Genomic DNA, 20,272 nt, shown 5'->3' on the forward strand with positions numbered 1-20,272 from the left:
GACTCTCCCAGGCTCCTCATTCTGGACACTGGCAGGAATCCTCACTGTCATATTTTACACTGAATGAGAGCTGGTAGAATTGGAACCAACTGGGCAGGGCCTCCAGAGAATTTAGTGGGATCTTTGGGTGCCTTAGCAACATCCTCATGCCTGAAAAAGCTTTCATCCACCGCTGTTCTGCTGGCCCCAGTGTCTCTCCTGGCAGGAGTATCCTGGCCATTGACAAGAACACTGTCCATATAATACCCTCTAGAGGATTCTGGGATGGAGTTTTAAACATCCATATTCTGTTTCTAACACAGACACATGGACTCTAAGGATACAGTTGCCTGAAGACCCGAGGGTGCTTCAGCAAATAGTTGAAAGTGGGCAGTAGCCATTTGTACTTCTTGCTCTGGGGAGAAGGCTAGGGAGGCAGTACTGATCCCTGCAGGTTAACCCTTGCACCTGGGATCTCATTTGACATGGTCAGTTGTCCCACAAACATAGCATTTACCAAATGCTCTCTGGAATGGTTGGGCACCAGAGGATTCACTAGCCCTATTTGGTTTCCCATGTGGCTTAACCTGGTTATGTTTGGGGGCCTCTGCTGGTTGGAGGGTTTTAGATGTATCTGTGTTCTCACCTTTGTGCTGCTTTCCCCAATCCTTTTTGGGAGTTGCCCCAGAATCCTTATGCGTGGCCCTGTTGGCAACCCACAAGTCAGCAGCCTTAGCTAACCTCTTTGGAGCTATCTCCTTAGAATCCGCCAAGTGCTGTCTCAGCTCAGGAGAGCAGGCATCAAAAATAGACTCCAACATAACCAGATTTCTCATTCCTTCATAAGAGTTAACTCTGTAACCCTTAACCCAAACATCTAAGTTCTTCAAACATTCACTCGCCCAGGTAGCCCAAGGGGTACCATCATGCTTTTTGAGGGTCCTAAACCTCTTAAGGTACTGGAAAGGGGTCTTCCCAAATCTAGCTATCAAAGCTAGCTTCACACACTCATAATGCATCCTATCCACCTCCCGCAACTCCATTACCACATCAGATGCAACAGGGGGGAGCCTAGAAAAAAGCCGGGGAAGCTACTGATTGCCTGTGAGGTCTTGAATCCCATGGTTATAGTCAAACATTGCCAACCAATCCAAAATATCAAGCTTAACCTCATACATACTTACAATTTCTTTAGGCATGCGAGGCCTCTTAGGACTGGAAGACCTAGAAGACTCTGGGAGAGAAGCATTTTCACTAGACAACTTTTTCATTTCTACGGCATGATTCAACTTAATTTCTCTGAGCTTAAGTTCTTGTTGCTTTTGTTCAGACTGAGCATTAATATGTTTGACTTACAGTTCAAGCCTCATCTTTTCTAGAGCAATGAATTCAGTACTGAGTGTAGGACCTGATGCGGTCCAAGTGGACAAAGGTTGAGGTTTCTGAGCAGGTAGAGGAGCAATAGGGCCTACATTGGGAGACTCATCTGCCTCATCCATAATATATGAAACGTTATCATCCTCATTATTTTTCACATTTGCTGGAGGGCTAGGTATTTCAGACCCACTCCCCAGACTTTGGTATTCCAACAACTTTTCAATTAATTCTGACTTTTTCCCTTTAACAGAGAGATTCTTATCTCTACACAGATTTTTCAAATGATCAACAGTGTAAGTAAGGAGGGTCTCCTGACTGCAGCTTTCCATATCAGACATGATTAAAATTGATTTTCAGTGGTGTTTAGCCTTGTGGTTGGTTGATCCAATGTAATAGCAGCACTCTAAATGTAACAACTATACTTTATCCTCACCGGTGTTATGCAGAATCCTGTGCAGTACCCTTTGGGACCACTACATACAAGTAAGACTATAAGGGTAAGCACAATTTCACCTTTGGTACAAGCCTGTACTACACGTAAAGTGGTAGTGTTGGCTGAGCAGCCAGACTTATCTCAAGAGTAAAGTGAGCAGTATCAAGGGTTACACCAGGGACAACACAATTACAGTGATTCAAACAAACACTAACTCAAAATTTCTTGGTAAAAGAATATACATTTATTTACTCAGTCAGTTAGAAAACAGTTCATTATTACAAAGCAGCAGAATATCACATTCTTAATATACTACAACAACACCCAATCCATTCTGAACAAGGTAAACTCAAAATGAAGTGTGTGCAAAATGGCACTCCAGCAATTTAAAGGGGGAGGAAAGACAAGGTTATCAAAAATCAATAGCACAAACAAGTTATAGGCAGGGCAATCTAGAAAATGCTACTACAACTAGGATTCAAGTGAATAGGCCTGGGCCAATGTCAATGGTTCAGAGTCTTTGCAGAGGATCACACAGTTCAATATAGTTTGCGGTTAAGTCTTTGCCAAGAGTCCAAAACGAAGTTGGCCGGAAGAAAAGTTATACGAAAAGGAAGAGAAGGACAAGCCTTCGCAGAGGCGAAATATTTCAAACACTTTCACCACGGCCGGACGGAGCGAACAGCCGAATTTTGCACAGTACCTTAAAAATGAAGAAGGCTCTAGCTGAGGCAGTTGTTCCAGGCATTTCCTGCAGTCTCGCTGTTCCTATGAGCTTCAGTCGAGGTGAGAAGAAGGGGGATGTCTGGAGGTTCCTGCACTGCCCAGGGAAGAGGCCAACAGCGGAGCAAAGCGACAAATAAAAGGTGCGTGCCTTAAAAGCACGAATGGACTCTCTCCCGCTGCCTATCCGGTTTCCTGCAGCACGGCACAGCAAATTAGATCAGTCTGGAAAGGAGGTCCAGGGGCTTTGGGAGCTTGTGGGTCCCACCAGGCTCAAGGGAAGAAGTCTCCTAGAAGGTCTTCTGTGTCGTTTGAAGTTTCAGGCAATTCGGACCTGCAGCAGGGCTTCACCAGGGTTTCCAGTTGTTGCAGTCTCCTTCCTTCAGCTTGCTTCGGTTCTCTCGTTCCAGTGGCGACTCTGCCTTCCAGTCCCAGAGGCCTGCCTTTTAAGCAGTTTTCCACCATTCACACCAGCCTAGCTGTCAATCACTCAGCAGTGTGGCTGTCCTGGCGGGACAGACCCCACAGCCAATCACACAGAGTGCAACATGGGTCTCCAAGGAGACCCTGGGCAGGGAGTCTTAAACTCCTCCCTCACATATTGTCTACCCCAGACACTAAGGCGCCTAAGGAGGGCTTCCGTGCAGAAGCCCGCCAAAGGACGGCGAACAAAGGAACCAAACCTGGTTTGGCGCGCATAGAAAAACGCGAGAAGGAACTTTATAAAAAGAAATGGTGAAAAAACCCAAACGGAACCAAGATAAAATAAAAGTGGTTTTCCAGGTTTAGTTCGAGGCTACCACCATAGCCTCAATGGTACCAAAGTCTATTTTCATAGTCTGCGGTAAAATAAAAATGGTAGCTACCACTGCCACCAGCCAAATCTTAGAGAAAGGGTAACATAAAAATGTTACATGAGAATCAGACAAAAGGGGATAAGTATTTACCCATCCATCACTCTATTGTAAGATAGTGTGTGCTGGGTCTGCAAATTTAAAAAGACTAATAAAGTCAATGGCATCTTTACATGCTCTGGGAGAAGGTAGTCAGTCCCAGAAAATGGAGGTTTAAGTGGGAAGTCTGAAAAGACAACCCTGTGTCACTGCACTAAAGGTGCTGTGTGACACACAGTAAAAAGATGATGCCTATGGGGTTGGTGAGACTCCATATCCATGAACACAAAAAGTAAAACACATTGAAAATGAAAAGTTGAAAGCCAAAAAATATAGCAAAAGAGCAGGAGGGCTCTAAGGTAGAGAGAATTTAGCACTTGTGTGAGAAATCTCCCTAACACTGAGCATAAAGCATAGGTTTTCTTCTGCTCATCACCCACAAGCATATGTGATATGTGAGAGGCACAACGGCCTCCTTAAGGAAAGGATAGCAAAGATAAGATTAACTTTGAAAAAGGGATGACTATATTGCCTATCCTTAGCCTTGTATGCCCTTGAAATCAGCCTGGTTCGCACCATCACCTTATGCCTCATGAACTAGTAACAGGGCGCCACGTGAGTACATCCCTTACACCCCCATCTAGAGTCAGGAGTGATGCCCACAGTGTAGCGCAGACTCTAGGTGATGCGATGCACGATTATTTGACATCTATGACTACCAGTGTTACTTGCATTTCATATCAAGTCAAGCATCAGAGGGACATGCGAGAGGACAGTTCGGTAACCAATCCAAGTGATTTATTACCATCACCAAAGTTATATGTTGGTGACCAAGTGCTTAGTAAACATTTTACCCGCAGGTGGCATGAGCCAAGAATTAACAGACCTTTTTGTGTAGAAGTTTCCCCTACTGCAGTTAGGGTGGCAGGAAGAAGAGCTTGGTTATATTTAGGAGACGTGAAAATCTCTTAATGTGAGCCCCTCCCTCTAGCACCCGCTGACCAGGAAGCAAGACAAGAAGAAGAATTACTGCATGTGCAGACTCGTTCGATGACCAGGAAGAAGGACGATAACACAGTGTGCGCCTCCAAAATTTCTTTTGGACTGGAATTCATTGGACACTCCTTAAAAATTTTGCAGGAAGTGCATAGACTTGCAGAGAATTCCAGAGCTTAAAAATATACTTTATAGAGATTCTTTGAGAAAGTTAAATAATATTGACGTTATGCCAAAGCACCAAGTCCTGAGATTAGATTAGATTAGATTAATTTCGAGGAACATATCTGTTTTAAGAATAAACACATGACACCAGCTGATAGTGATACACATAGGCTTTTAGTTACAATTTTTGTGTTTATACTCCAGTCATACCCTACCCTTAGGAGTGATGGGTAATATTCTAACGTTTCTTCATGACCCAAAGAACGGACCAGTTATAAGAAGGCTTTTAATCGCGGTGATTGAGCAAATTGTGCAACTATGAATGTGAGTGGAGTAATTGTATTAAACATGATTCAGGAGGAAGAAAATGGAGTTGCAGGGAGACTAATAATTCAAAGAGAAATGGCATGGCACACAAAATGTTTTTCCAGACTCTTATGTCTGATATACAAATGCTTGTGTTTTCTCTTTTTCTTTCTGTATCTTACTTTCAAAGTCTTTATCATTCTGATGGTTTAATTAAAATCACGACACCTGTGATCTTTCCCAGTATGAGTACAAATGAGGTTAATTTCTACGACCTGTTTGGGCACGTCAAACGACATAAGAGTGATGCGGAAGAAGATAACCAGGGGATAAATACCTATCTTGTTAATTCATCTCCCATAGGGAATAATATGTGGTACCAACGCATGAAAAAGGTGGGGTGAGAGCATCTGATGAGAGCTGATATGTCTGCTCTCTCATCCCCTATGCCATGAGTACAGTAAGAACATTAATTTCAATAGAGATGTCGGCACATGATGCGAAGTGCCTCAGCCATCTAGCAGCATGTACTACCAGAGGATAGTTCCAAGGGAGCTGGGCAACCCTGCGATGGCAATCAAGACAGTCATTTCCATACCAGGATTATTATATCAAGACAACACAAATGGAGAAGGAGCCTGGATGGACAGACAAGATACTAGTGTATCCGCCCATAAGACAAGACAAAGTAATAGTTGAAGAAATGAAGAGGATTAATTGCTCTGACAAAACTGAAAGAACTGGAATGCCTGGATACTGGGAGCACTCACAGCTGTTGATTTATGGACAAGTGATTATGACTAAAGGATGGGAAGATGGGATGAGGTCCTGTGCAGCTCATCTACTAAGGAAGGAACCAATGTACGATGTGCAGAAAGTGAAAAATGAGTGCCTAAGGTCATGGGCCAAGAACTCTAAACTGTTGGCATGGGTGGCCGACGAATCAGGATTAATGGCTGTAGTGCCATTGACTAATGCAACAATGTGTTTTCGAAGCAATGGTAAGGTCGAAGTTGGAGAAAATAAAGGGTGCCAGAACATATTTGATGTCCCAGGAATGAAGAGAGGATCTGCTGTCATTATGGATCGATATTGGGCCTGTGGGTCCAGAGCATATATGAAGTTGCCCAGCAACTGTGGAAGAGTCTGTTCCATCATACTCATCCATTTTCCAGCCATGGTGATTCCCCAGAGTGACCTGAACATCGAGGGATTTCCAAAAGTGGATGAGCTCTTGCGGAAAAGAAGGTCGCTTGCACTCCGGCGGATGAAAAGAGAGAACTATTTCTCATCAAAATCAATAAAGTCTTATGAAGACATTCCTGATGAACACAGGTTGTTCAGCAAGACTGCTATGATAATGACATCCATATTCATGCCTGGACTCCAAACAGCAGTGAATGCGAAATGGCAACAGATTACCGGGTGTTATCTGTTACAAACAATCAATGCCATTATAAAAGGATTTAATGCTATAAAGGAAGAATTGAGGGCCATAAAGTTGATGACCCTCCAGAACAGTTTTATCCATGACATGATTACAGCAATGGAAGGAGGTGTTCTTGCTGTACATTCATACCATCTCATGACGGAGAACACAGGACTCTGACGGATGCTATAACCATGTTGACAGAATTGCACCAGAAAACGGAGGAAGAGACAGATGCTTTTGGAGATGACGATTGGTTCTCATACCTTTTTTCATGGATTCCCGATTGGATGAGGAGTATATTCAAGTTCCTTGGAGCAATATTGGTGATGATAATTTTCAGATTCTTTGTTATAAGGATAATAATTGGAGAATGCCAGAAAACATCAAAGAAAGTAGTCGGAATGAAGATCATGATCGATGTGAAGGGTGAAAAAGAAGACAACATTCAGACTGAAAGTACCATCAGAGATCGCATAAAAGCAGTATTGTAGAACCTGAGGGAACGAAGTTCCTGTATCGAAGGGATCATAAGAATTATGTGGGACGTTGGGTCTTCTGTACCCCAAGTGGAGAATGAAAATACATGACCTGTAGTGTGGATGAACATATGAAAAATACAGGCACCTGAGGGGGTGATGAAGATATGGATAACAAAGAAACCTTTCTTCAAGGGAAATGTATAGGGGGTGCCAACACCTGCCCCTCAACTGAGTATAGATAACATGATAGGCAGATCAAATGGTTCTGTTATTGCAGAAATCATGATTATAGTACCTTTATTTAAGGTAAAAAGTGCACATGGCACTGCACATATTTAGGTTAGGATGACTCAAGAAATGAAGGATGCTTTAAATATCACACACATACCATGAGTGTATAAAGATATATTATGAATAAGGGATACAAAGTGAGAGATGCTTAAATAAATAAATAAATAAATAATAGATCGCTAAAGAATTAATACAGTGTCAGACAAAAACATATTTCAAAATGGATAACGTAAGTACAAAATGGTGTCCAGTTCTAAGCCATGTGTGAAAAACTATGACTCATGCCAAGAGTTTTCAGACAAGCAACAGAGGCTTATACATCAGATATAGTCTTTGGCATCTCACAGTGAGATAAGTGGGTTAGTTAAGTTAAATATGGTACCTAGCAGGAAAAGAAAACATGATTAATGATGAAGCCAGATAAAGCAAGGGAAATCTGGATACATTGATCTATGTTCTTAATGAGAAGGGCACAATGTGTGTCATGCAGACCATTTTGAGAGACCAGCTGCATTCTTTGGCTCCATATAATAGAGCATATCTATTTCTCCACAGCATAAATCACTAACTAACTTGGCAGGACCTCTTAAATCAGATAAAGGGTAGACACTGATGTGATAAAGGTGTTCTTGGCAGAAGTGGAGAACTGTCATAAATGAGTTCAGCCAAGTTTAAAATAAGCTTATCAGTTTTGTGCGTCAGAGAAAATTGTGGATGCCAGATATCCTAATAAGTGCTTAGTGTACACCAGATAAGCCATCCAATAATATTAAAGGGATGTTTTTTCTCTAACTAAGAGGTCCTATCAGAAGCATACTCTGACCAAGATAGTCATTTGCATAAGGATGTTGCATCATCCAAATAGCCTATATAAGTAGGTTGAAGGCAAACTGTTTTTGAGGTTGTCCAGAGTGTGTCTTGTAACTGGAACTAATAAACACTGCTGAGAACCTTCCAGGTGCCTGATTTTCTCTCGTCTCTTTCTCTCTGAGGAATGTTCATAGATGCCTGATGTTTGATGGAGGATGGGTACCAGAGCCCTCAGTTCAGAAGATCCAAAGAAGCAGGAAAGCTTGAGGATGTGGTTGAGGACTCGACCAGAGTGGGGAATGTAGAGGAGCAGACATACACATCCGCAGGAGATCCCCCCCCTACCTCCCCTGTGTTGGAGTCATGAGACCATGCCCTGTCTAACCTCAGCTACTGTACAACTAATACAGAAAGCATATGGAAGACTGTATCCATTAAGACAACCATATGGAATGTACCCTTGAGTTGACGACAACCAACAAAAAAATAAAAAATAAAAAAAAACCTACAGGAGGAACTCCCTGAAGGAAAATGAGAAAGAGCTAAGAAAATTAATGGATGATGTCATAAGAAGGTGTGCACGACATCCTGAGATACTGAATGAAGACGATATATGGATCCTAGAGGAGAAAGGATGAAGTAAGGAATCAAGTGAACTCTCAAGTGTAAAAGAAGAAGATTACACAGTAAAAAGCACTGCAGAAATCAGAAGAATGAAGAATGTACAGACGCTGAAACGCAAGATAGATCAACTCATCGTACAGGCTAGCTATAAGTATTAAATAGAATGCTGGCAGAGCCGCCATTGTATAGAAACTAGACATTGGTATCATAAAATAGCAAGCCAAACAATCATTGAGAAAGAATTAAAAGCTGTGTCGCAGTAGAATAGCAGGTGGTTGGAGCTGCATTGAGAGGCTGTCTGGCCTGAAGTCAAGAACTGAGAAGTCGAGGTCAGCCATCTACGCTGAGGAGGACCGTGTGTGCGGAGGATTAATCCTCTCACATTAAGGTGCAAGAAAGAACACAAAGGATGCCACGTTTTAATTAATTTAAAGCATTTAAAAGCTTGCAGAATGTACAGAATCGTGGTCTCTTCTCACGTGAGTCAAGGATGGAAATAGAGTTTGAACTTGGAGTTCCAGATATGATAGCGAGTGCCCTCACTCCTGTGCATTCCAGGACAAGAATACTCTGCAAGGCCAAGTACAAAGAGAACTTCATGGCAGAGGGCATGGGTGATGAGAGATGCTGGGCTAATTGGGTGGTAGGGCAGCCTCATGTCCTATCTACTTGCACCTGGGTCTTGGTTTACGTGCTGCTAATTGAATCGAATGTTCCAAACATGGCACAAGTGTGCCAAACCAATTGTATTAGTACATATAACAAAGGACCTTATAGCTTGAGAAACCAATGAAACACTGAGTAACTGATTTTTCTTAAATGACATGTATGAAGAGGTAGGCATAAGTTGTCCACCTGATATCGGACAGCCAATAACAAGCCTAGCTCCGATATGATTGTATATCTAGATGTGTCCCTTAACCAATCCCAACCCCTGATAGATTTTACACTATTGCCATGTAGTATGATGTCACTCTGATGCATAAAGAAGTATATAATTATATTTTTGGTGGAAATCGCTGAGAGAATGAGCGTACGTCCAGTGATGTCCGTTGTATTCTCCCTGTTTTAGATACATTGTTAATAAAACCCAACTTGCCATCTTCGTTAGTTTGTCTGGTTATTTGGACTCAGAAATATTCTGGTGTAATCCCATCCAGCCATAAATGCACGTTCCAAGGGCCATAAACTAATTTCTCTTGTACCTGGGATGTCTCAAGGCACAGTGAATTTCACACAGATAACAAATTAATTGTGATTCTTATGCTGTAAGTATATCTTTGCACAGTTTTCTCACAAACACATATTAATCATACATATTGTCATATTCTTTCTTCAAAAACAGTGTCCTAGTTGTCCCTATCATCATAACAATTCTTACTGTTTCCTCACAGTAACATGATATTGCCAAAATAATTTGCAATTTTGTCTGCCATTCTAACAATATCTAGTTCACCCCTGGTTAGTTGCTCTATCATTATTGTTTGGTTTTAATTAGGTTTTCAAGAGTTTAGGAGTTCAATTCCTCCATTATATCCCATCCATTCAGATTTTTGTATCAGTTTGTCTTGATAATCATGCAATGTTAGACTCGCTGGTTGTCTTTCTGGTCTCTTGTTATATATGTTTCATCAGATTTCTATTTTCATTCCTGCTATCATGGGTTGATTTGAGTCCCCGTTGTTTTCTCAAGCACTTAGTAGTGTGCATTTGATTTCTTTCTTCTTTTTTACTATTTTACTGGTTTAAAAAAGAAAATATATGAGAGCTTAAGCAAGGCTTCAGGGGTCAATGAGAGAAGGGTCCTGGGAGGTTACCTCATGTTAAACAGTACTCCTTAGGTCAAATGTCAGAAGAATGCATGTTAGGAAAGGTAAGAGAAAAATGACGACTGTATAAAAATGTGAAGAAATGGATTTGCATTAAAGAAAAATCTTATCTATCTATATTTATTTTTAATATAGCGCTTTTCGCCCACAGGCCTCTGGGCGCTCACAAGGACAGACAACGTAATACACAAAACATTGCTACAGCAGAGTTCTGATATCCTAAGAATGGACGGAGTTAGCAATTAGCTAAATTGCTCCTTCATCAAATAGCCAGGTCTTAAGTTGTTTCTTAAACATGATAAGAGCCCCACTGTTCTTGAGAGTAGACGGCAAGGAATTCCAGATCATCGGTGCCCAGACATTAAAATTAGTTCCACTAACTCTTTTAAGGGTTTGCCGTGGTTGATAAAAATCATGATTATTGTTGGAGCGGAGGTCTCTTCTGGTGGGTGCTTTCTTTATTTTACCAACAAAGTAATTCGGGCAGTGCCAGCTAGGCATTTATAAACTATAACTGCACCTTTAAATTTGATCCTCTGTTCAACCGGGAGCCAATGCAGCTTTCTCCATGCTGATGAGATCTTGGAGTGTCGACCTAAACCAAAGACAGCCCTGTATTGTTTGCATTTTTGTGATGTTAGTCTTAGAAGTGCCCATCAGTAAACTATTGCAATAGTCTAATTTTGAATTTATTATGGCACAAGCAATCAAAGCAAGATTTTGCTCAGTCAGATAGGAGCGAATTTCACACAATAGATTAGAGTAGAAGGCACAGGTTGATTTTATTATATGACGTGTGCCTCTTAAAACAAAGATGTGAGCCCATAAAGACTCCTAGCGTTTTTACATTATCTGATACCAGGATGCTGTTATTATTCATTTTAAAACTTCTATATTGGTCATCCAATTTTTTTAACTTTTGAGAGTTTCCAACTATAAATAGTTCGTTTTTTTCTTCATTTAACGCTAATGAATTTGTTGCCATCAATTTTTGGATAGCGCACAACACCTCCCTGACTCTTTGAGTGTCTTTTTCATATATTCCTGACAACTCGAAGACCAGTTGGGTGTCATTGGCGTAGTTGGTAAACGGACACCAAGTGTTTGCAGCATATCACACAGAAGCTTAGAAAAGATATTAGAAAGCATGGGTGACAGACATGACCCCTGAGGGACACCACAAGTCAGCAAGGTTTTTAGTGAGGTGAAGTTCCTTTTGGTACTGCCGCCATTCTAGGTCCCAGAAAGGACTTAAACCAGTTGGCTGCTGAAGTTGAGCATCTACCGACTGTTATTAGTCTCCCTGCTAGGAGATCATGATCTAGAAGATCAAACACAGAGGAGAGATCCAACAACAGAAGTAAGGCAATACTCCCTTTTTCAATAATATTGTCAATATTCGCTTGAAGGTCTAAGAGGCCTGTCTCCGTGCCATGCTCTGCTCGAAAGCCGGATTGTTCAGTAGCCAGTACATTGTTATTTTCCACAAATGTATGATATTGTAGATATGCGATCCTATCAATTATTTTGAGTAGGAATGGCACATTTGTGATTGGCCTAAAGTTTCCTAGGACTGAGAGGGTCTAGATTGTCCTTTTTGATGAGTGGAGTAATCCAGGCTTCTTTTATGTTTCCTGGAACATATGCTTCATCAAAGGACTGGTTCACGAACTGGGTAACCCATGGAGCCAGTGTGTCTGAAAAAACCTTAAAGAGCTTGGCAGGAAAAATGTCCCCTTTACCGAGGAGGGTTTTAGGTTATGAATAACCTCTAAGACCTCTATCTCCAATACCTTTTTGAATGCAAAAGCTTTGAGATGGTTATGCTCCAGCGGAACCACAGGCTTAGATGTTGTTTCAATATCAGAAAGTAAACGTATATGGTGTCTGATGGCCTGTTGGTGTTTTGCCCGTTTTTTTTAATAAAGCCATCATGCATCGCTTGGCGCCAGGCATTACTCTCTTGTTCCTGACAGCTAGCTGTTTTTTTTTTTTTTGACTCCTGTAAAATCGAGAATATCTCCTCTGACTACGATTTGGCTTGTTGTATTCTCTCATTAAATAATTTGGTTTTAGCTTTGAAAATTGTTAGTTTATAGATTTTATGGCCTGTTTATAACTCAAGATTGACTCAACTGAAGGAGCCTTAATCAAAGATGCTATGCTTTACAAATGACTCTCCTAGCTTCTGAGATTTCCCCAGAAAACCATTTATTTTGGTCTTTGGCTTTATTGATTTTGTTAGGTTTAAGAGGGGCCAGCATGTCAAATGCTTGATTGGTGACCTTTCTGAATAAATGAGTAAAGTTATAAAGGGAGGTATGGTCCTGTAGTGAAGGCAGGAGCGGTGTTACTTGCTCCTTAAATGCCTCACTAGTCACATTTTTATAATTCTGCCAGGTCGTAAGTGGCCTATTCCTGACTGGTAGTGACGCCTGTAGAGATGGTATAAAGCATACAAAATGTACAAGGCGATGATCAGACCAGGCACATTCTGTTATTAAAGTCATTGTTATTTCCTGATTTTTTTACCACTATCCAATCTAGGATGTTACCACCATTATATGTTGCGGCAGAAACTAAATGTTTAAAATCAATAGATTCCAATAACAATTTCTAATCCTTGGCCTCCACATCTGATGAGTTATTTTCCCATAGATTGAAGTCACCAAGGATAACAAATGCAGCAGAGTCTTTAGAGGTATTACCTATGAGGGCAAGTAGCTGTTCCTCAAACAGAGGAGTTGGTCTTGGAGGATGATATAAAAGGAAGCAAATAGATAAGACTGTATAGACATTAAGTTTAACCAGTATTGCTTCACAATTTTCTAGATCTGGAGTGCTAGAAGTATAAAGTTTCAAAATATGCTTAAAAATAATAGCCACCCGCACCACCCCCTGCCAATGTCCAGATGAACGTGGCGGGCTGATTAACCCTCAGGAGTAGCTAGTAACATGGCATTATGTGTTGTTTTGGTCATCCAGGTTTCTGTAATGAATAAGATATCCAGGTTCTGCTTCAAAATCATATCAGACATTTCTAGGGCATGTTTTGTAAGAGATTGAGTATTTACTAAACAACATTTGAGTTTGCCATTAGGTGATGGTGTGTTATTTGCCTCCTCAACCTTACTTAAGCAAACAGCTTTGTCATGCACCAGCGGCTTTCCAGTCCCGTGGGCCTTAAAAGCTACCTCACGGGACAGGAAGTCACCAGGGTTCTTAGGACTATTAGGAGCCATAGTGATGGGGGGAGGTATGATATGTGTCGGAGCAGGGAAATGTTTCTTGCTATCGTCCCCACAAGTTCCTCCACGGCAGATTTCCACTGCCTTGTCCCTTAATGTATCTGTCTCCTGGGGTTTAATAGCAGCCTCAATGGATGGTACAGCCACTGAACAAGCAGGTGTGGTCAGTAGGGTGGAAACATAATGGCTATTACTATGAATAACTTCATCTGATTTTTGCTTAAGTATCATAGAGGTTATATGCGATTTTCATACTAGATGGCCATATGAGACCACAGGTGGTAAATGTTTGCAGAAAATAGGCACGTTGTAATGCGACTTGAGATCTTTATTACAACTTCATTTGCGGCTTGTTAAAAAGGCATTTCATGATTTTCTCAGTATGTAAATCCATATAACCATATACTCTATTTGTGAGTAATTCATCAATCCTAAGGTATGTGTCACAACTGGTGTCCACCAGTGCCTGGTTCACCCTCTTGCATTATCTATTTCCCATCAGCATTGATAAAGCAATGTAAGCAACACTTTTTTATTCTGAACCACTCTGGGTGTGTTTACAAGAACATCCCATATCATAGCTTAATAACATGGTTGGAATTGGACACTGTGATGTGAAAGGGCCGCTGTTACACACAGGGTGCTGTAGTTGTTAACTTTTAGAAAGGATCCCATGCACAAAGGTGTGGCGATTACTGGCCCAATGCCATTGTAGCTTCCTGATCATGGACTCCTTTCACCTCTCTCTGATCACTAAGTGCTTCGTTATGGACAGAGACCTTTCAAGACCCTGTTGTACCCTGTGAATGGGGTGCCTCTAGAATGCATGGCAAGGCTGCATGGGACAGAGCCGAATGCTGAGAGTGTTGCCTGGGTGAGTGTTGGCTGAGTGTTCTGAGAGCGTAAGATGAGCCTTCAGAGCAGAACCTGAAGGTGTGTCCTATGGGTGTACTTCTACTCTATATGTCCTAGACTCACCTGTCACTTTAGAAGAAGAGCAAATCATCTTTAAACTGCACCTGACTCTCCAGTGCCATCACTGAACAGGTTGCCACATAACCACATTATTTCAGTGTGATCTTAGAATTGGAGCATGTACAGAAGTCACTCTGGGTCAGCCTTCCATTGTGTTGTCCTGTTGATGCCCCCCCCTCTTCATCTACTGCCCAACACTCTGAACCAGCCAGATTGTCCTTCACGCCGCACCTTTCAATGCTTCACAAACCTTTAAATGCTGTAGAATGAAGATGACCGGGTGCAAGAAGCCGCTCCTTTTCTCGCTGGTGATTTGGCCACTCACAACTCGGGAGTTTATCTGAATGTCACGAAGAGTTTCATCTTGGTCCTTAAAATAACTCCCATTCAAGAGCAGATCCATTTCCTTGAACGAGATGAATGCAACACCAGTGGAGGCTGAAACACGAGGGGGGAAATGATGTACATAAAAATGTGAATCGCAGGCTGTCTACCATGGCAATTATGCATACAGATGCCACAGTCTCAGCAAGTCATGTATAATCAGCACAGTAATGTCAGTATCATATCTCCAAAGAAAGGCCATCAGTCACCAGGTATAGACATCATCTGTGCTCATGGAGTGTTCCAGTGTACAGCACTTTTTCACCAATTCTAAAACAAGGACAACAAGGCCAGTAGAGCAAATGGCACCAAATATATTCCATTAAGAAATATGTAAAATGCTTGTGACAGGGGTCTGCCAATCAGACATTATCTTCTATGACTATGGTCTCCTAGAAGCATCCAGGGTCCCTGTGTCTGTGTGGAAGTGTTTCAGTACAGTCTTGAACCTGGATCCATTACTTGCTCTGGTTCTGGTGTTTGTGTCGACAGATGCAAACCTCTCTGCAAACTATGCCTCGCTTTCTTAGTGGACCTTACTGGCTTCATGTGCCTAAGGTTATGGCAGGCCCAGGGATTTAATGGCCTGTGCCTGCTCCGCAATGCATGGCCCTCCAGCTGGGACCAGCCCATCCATCAGCCCTAGAGCTAGTCAAAATCTGGCATTTGCCTAGGTTGACAGGTGTAGAGATAGCCCTATTAATCTTGGATGAAAGAGCAATAGGGCCACAAAACTGGATGGCAGGCAGCCTTGTTACAAGCTCTGGGCTTTGCCCTTTCAGCAAACCCTATGATGTGTTGGAAGCACCTCTAATATCTACATACATACATACACATGATTATGTTCATGAGCTTAAACACACATGTATAAATACCTAACATGCATGCACCGTGTGTGTGTCTATAAATTAAAATCACATTTTGATAAGACGCCATCGGAAACTGTGTTTACCAATATTAGAATAACGCATGGCTCACGGCATAAAGGACATTGACAGCCCGCACTGCACTGTTAGGCTACCTAACTCTGCATCCTACATGCTGCAAAAACGAACACAATTGCAACCCAGTGTCCTGGTGTGTAGCAGTAGTGTAGAGCCCCTTAATATCAGGTGCCATCAGATCAGAGTTCATGAAGGTTCATGTAGTCAGAGGTGGCCTCACATCACCTTGCACCAGCACCCAGCCGAATTATCAGACCATTCACAGCTAAATGGCCGCTTCTGCCTCAAAGAACGTCATCCAAGTGAGGCAAAATGGACCTTTTAACAAGGAAGGACAAACACGGGTGCCAACTTTTCAGAATCACTTTGGGAGGCAGAAATGTCTCTGCCGCCTTGAAATGTGCATGTGAACCAAAGACAGGCATACCAACCTTTCCTCTGAGGATCTGTGTGGTGGTTGCCCCTCCTAACATGTCCTGGGGTGAAATAGTGCATTTTCATACAAGATAATGCAAAACCCCATAGGATTTACAGTAGATCTGAACACTTGAGATCTCAGCATAGGCCACTCAGCCTGCTGAGCCGCCATTTCCAGCTTTCTTACTAAGGCCTCCCTGCTCAAGTATCCAATAATTCCAGATGTGGGTGCTAGGCAGCATCACTGCATCAGCAATAGTGCAGTTCCTGTAACTGACGTGCAAGTCAATGGCGTTTCATCTCTAGTATGGGAAGCGTAAAGAGAGTGAGGTGTGAAAGGGGATTCAGGGAGAGAAAGGGGAGTAGACAATTATTTTTATTTTGTATTTTTTTGATTGTGTTATAGTTCTGACTAGAACAAGGGTTCTGGACTAATCTGTATTCTGATTGCCAGATACACATGTCACCATGAGCTGCAAATACCAGTTGCAGACTGTTCAGTGAATCACGGGTGTGGCAATTCTAGGAAGAAGGTGGGGGGAATTCACTGAACGTAATTTCAGTTCAAGGCTCAGCGTCATTGACTGGCTGAAGAAGGCCTGCTTAAATCAACTGCTGGGGCAGGTTTAGATGAGGGGAACTTGGTGGCAGGTTTAGGTTTACCTTCGGCGCTGCTTCTGGTGATGGTACTGCAGCTGATGTCCATCCTGTCTCCTTTGGCATTTAGGTGAAATAAGGTGTCTTTCTCAATGCAGTCATCTGTGATCACTTCAGTCTGAACATCTATTAGAAAAGGAAAAAAAGCGCAATGGATGGCGGGAAGGAAAACAGCCCTCGGACCGCTGGCGAATGCCACAGCAGTCACTTATACTCCAGTACTAGAGTCTCTCTCTCTCTGTCTCTCTCATACTCAAGTATTCACTCACTTTCCGTCTCTTTCTATTATAAAGTCACTGTTGTAACTCTATTGTTAATGTTACATTGAAATGTACATGGAAAGATGTTTTCACTGTTACTTGTGTTCTCTGTCATGAAAGTTCAGCAAACTCATACCAGATTCGGCAACGTTTCATCAAGGGTTACATGCTCAAAACGAAAAGGCAGAAAAATCAGTTGCCTTCGCCAGTTTCGAAATGGTCCTCTTTAATGTTTGTTATCATCCTCACAATAATATTTATGTACATTCAGATCATGCTATAATCCATTAAACAAACCAGAATAAAAACGTGTGCATCATGCATGAAAAGATCAATAATGTATTCTGTACAATGGGCCTCATTACGAGTCTGCGGAGGTGCTGTAATTACCCATTTATCGAGTCCATGGGACTCCATGTGGATTTCTGACGAATTCACTGCCAGCGGATTTGGTGCTGGGGGCAATTCCTCCACTTTACCTCCAAATGTATAATTTGTCGGTGCGAGAAAAACAGCAGTAATTGTGTGATCGCCAGAATATTTGCTGATAACGAAATTACCAAGACTATTTTCCCAATCCCCGACCTTGTAATGAGGCCCAATATGTATTCCATAACATGCAATTTAAAACAGAGCAAACTTTAAAATATATCTTTTATATTTTTGTATTTTTTATTTGGTTGGCTGAATATATCAACCTTTCAAATCATTACAAGAAACAAATCGATACAAACATCAAATATAATATCTATGTGTAACTATAAAACCAAATTTCATACATTAATTCAAATCGTCTGTAATAGCAAAAAAACATAATATCTAAAATAAAAATGGCATTTTTAAAATCTGTTAAACAAGGGCAACAAAAAAAGTATAAAACAAGAAGTATAATTCAAAACATAACAATTCATGGTAATAAAACCTCAATCCTTATAATCAATGTCCTTCATTTGGAATAAACCCTTATAAATTCGGATTTAGAAGAAAGAAATATACTCTTGCCTCTCCCTTGTTCAATGTAGGCAACTATAGCCCGGCACCATTTTATTGATATTATATAAGAGGAATTCGTGATCTAAACTGATGGTCGAGGAAGAACAGAGTCCAGATAGTGCACTAGCGCAATTTTAACTGGTTGTCTAGGGCAGGTAAACATTATTTGCCAAATCTCACTTACAAATAGGGCACGATATATATTGAGTAGATCCTTAAAGAACACTTTGCGCTTTGAAATTAAAGCAGAACATTCAACAACTATATGTTGCAGCGTTTCTTTCTGGGCTATGTCCTTACAAAATTGGCTAATATGTCATTTGTAGGTCACAGATTTAATACAAATCTTAAATAATGATTTCTGAAATGGAGCGAGGGACACTTGATCAGATATTCAGTCATGTTGTGAAATGTCTTGCGTCCAAACAAAATGGAATTCAAATCTACATAGGTGTTACATTTACCCTGTGCACATATCCAGTCATATTGATAGAGCTTAATCTTTGCTCTTCCTGGATTTACAATTAAGAGTTCCAGAGAAATGTTTGCATCAGACAAAGCATCTGTTATGAAGTTTTGACACATTTGCGGAAAATCATGCAAGGATGTTAATAAATAGTGAGCCACAACACTCAAGATACGACCCGGGCGGTAAGTGAATAACGATGCCAGTAAAGGATTACCATAATTAACGGTGCCGCTAATAGCGGATTGTGCGCGTTCACGCGACCCTTCATGTCGGCAATACCGGCATGGCGTAAACAGGAGGACATCACAAGTCAGGCGGCCATGCAAATAACGGCCTACTGAAGGCCGAAAAGTACCTTACCGGCATGGAGCAAAGACCAGCATCGCGGACCACCTGTAAACGGCCATGTGCAGTGTTCCCAACTGCCACAGGTGCACACAATCAGCACAGGTGGAGGAAATATAGACTGGGCCAGCACAAAAGGAGCACACCTCACCCCTTCCCACACCCAGTCACACACCAAAATGATTCCCATACTACTAGCAATGCTGGGGCTGGAGGACATGACTGCAGTGGAACTCCAGCTACTACAACAACAACAACAACAGGCAGCACAGAGGAGACGCAGAAGGAGAATGAAGGTTAGGCAGACCCAGCATGCTCCACCAGTGCAGCCAGTGGTACCACGCAGGCAGCCCCCAATCCCTCGCATCAGAACCAGTCCATACAACCTAACCACTGAGCAGATCCACACCCTGTACCGTCTGGACCGGGACACCATCACCACCATTGTGGACATGATACATGACCACATTGTCAGCCTGATTGAAATACGCATCACCATCCCACCCCTACTGAAGGTAGTGTCTGTGCTCCACATCCTGGCCACAGGCACCTACCAGCACACAGTGGGGCACATGCATGGCATATCACAACCATTATTCTCATGTATGCTGAACCAAGTGCTGAAGCACACAGGCGATCACATTTTCTTACCACGGACAGCCCAGGAGATCTCAAACACCAAAGTTGGTTTCCATTCACTGGCCGGCATCCCTGGTTGCATTGGCGCCATCGACTGCACCCATGTAGAATTGGTGGTCCCACATGCCATGGAGGTAGCGTACTGCAACCGTAAGTTATACCAATCCATCAACGTGCAAATGGTATGTGACTCAAACAAGATAATCACACATTGTTGTGCCCGATTCCCCGGATCAACCCATGATTCAATGGTCATGCGGAACTCCACGATACCACGCTACATGGAGCGACATCAGGGCAGAGATCCTGGCTTCTTGGTGAGTTGCATGTTAGGCTCATGGAAATGCGATGTGGGTAGGTGATTGGGGGAGCGATGCATACTTCACCTGGCTGAGATGGGGGGGAGATGCATACTTCACCTGGCTAAGATGGGGGGGGAGATGCATACTTCACCTGGCTGAGATGGGGGGGGGAGATGCATACTTCACCTGGCTGAGAAGGGGGGGGGAGATACATACTTCACCTGGCTGGGATGGGGGGAGGGGGGAGAGATGCATACTTCACCTGGCTGAGATGGGGGGGAGGTGCATAATTCACCTGGCTG

At 42.2% G+C, this 20,272-nt stretch overlaps 1 protein-coding gene across 2 annotated transcripts in view; it reads right to left on the bottom strand.

The window, feature by feature from the left end:
- The window catches only part of LOC138447681 (adhesion G protein-coupled receptor E1-like), a 927,425-nt gene that overhangs the window by 282,066 nt on the left and 625,087 nt on the right, over positions 1-20,272 (bottom strand). For both annotated transcript variants that reach the window (XM_069603948.1, XM_069603946.1), the window contains 2 exons: positions 16,969-17,088; positions 14,811-14,998 (listed from right to left, as the gene is read on the bottom strand). In XM_069603948.1, the coding sequence (XP_069460049.1) occupies positions 14,811-14,998; positions 16,969-17,088 (308 nt within the window). The remainder of the gene's footprint in view (positions 1-14,810; positions 14,999-16,968; positions 17,089-20,272) is intronic.

Source organism: Ambystoma mexicanum, chromosome 3q, assembly GCF_040938575.1.
Source record: "Ambystoma mexicanum isolate Mex_15411 chromosome 3q, UKY_AmexF1_1, whole genome shotgun sequence".
NCBI classification, from domain to species: Eukaryota; Metazoa; Chordata; class Amphibia; order Caudata; family Ambystomatidae; genus Ambystoma; species Ambystoma mexicanum.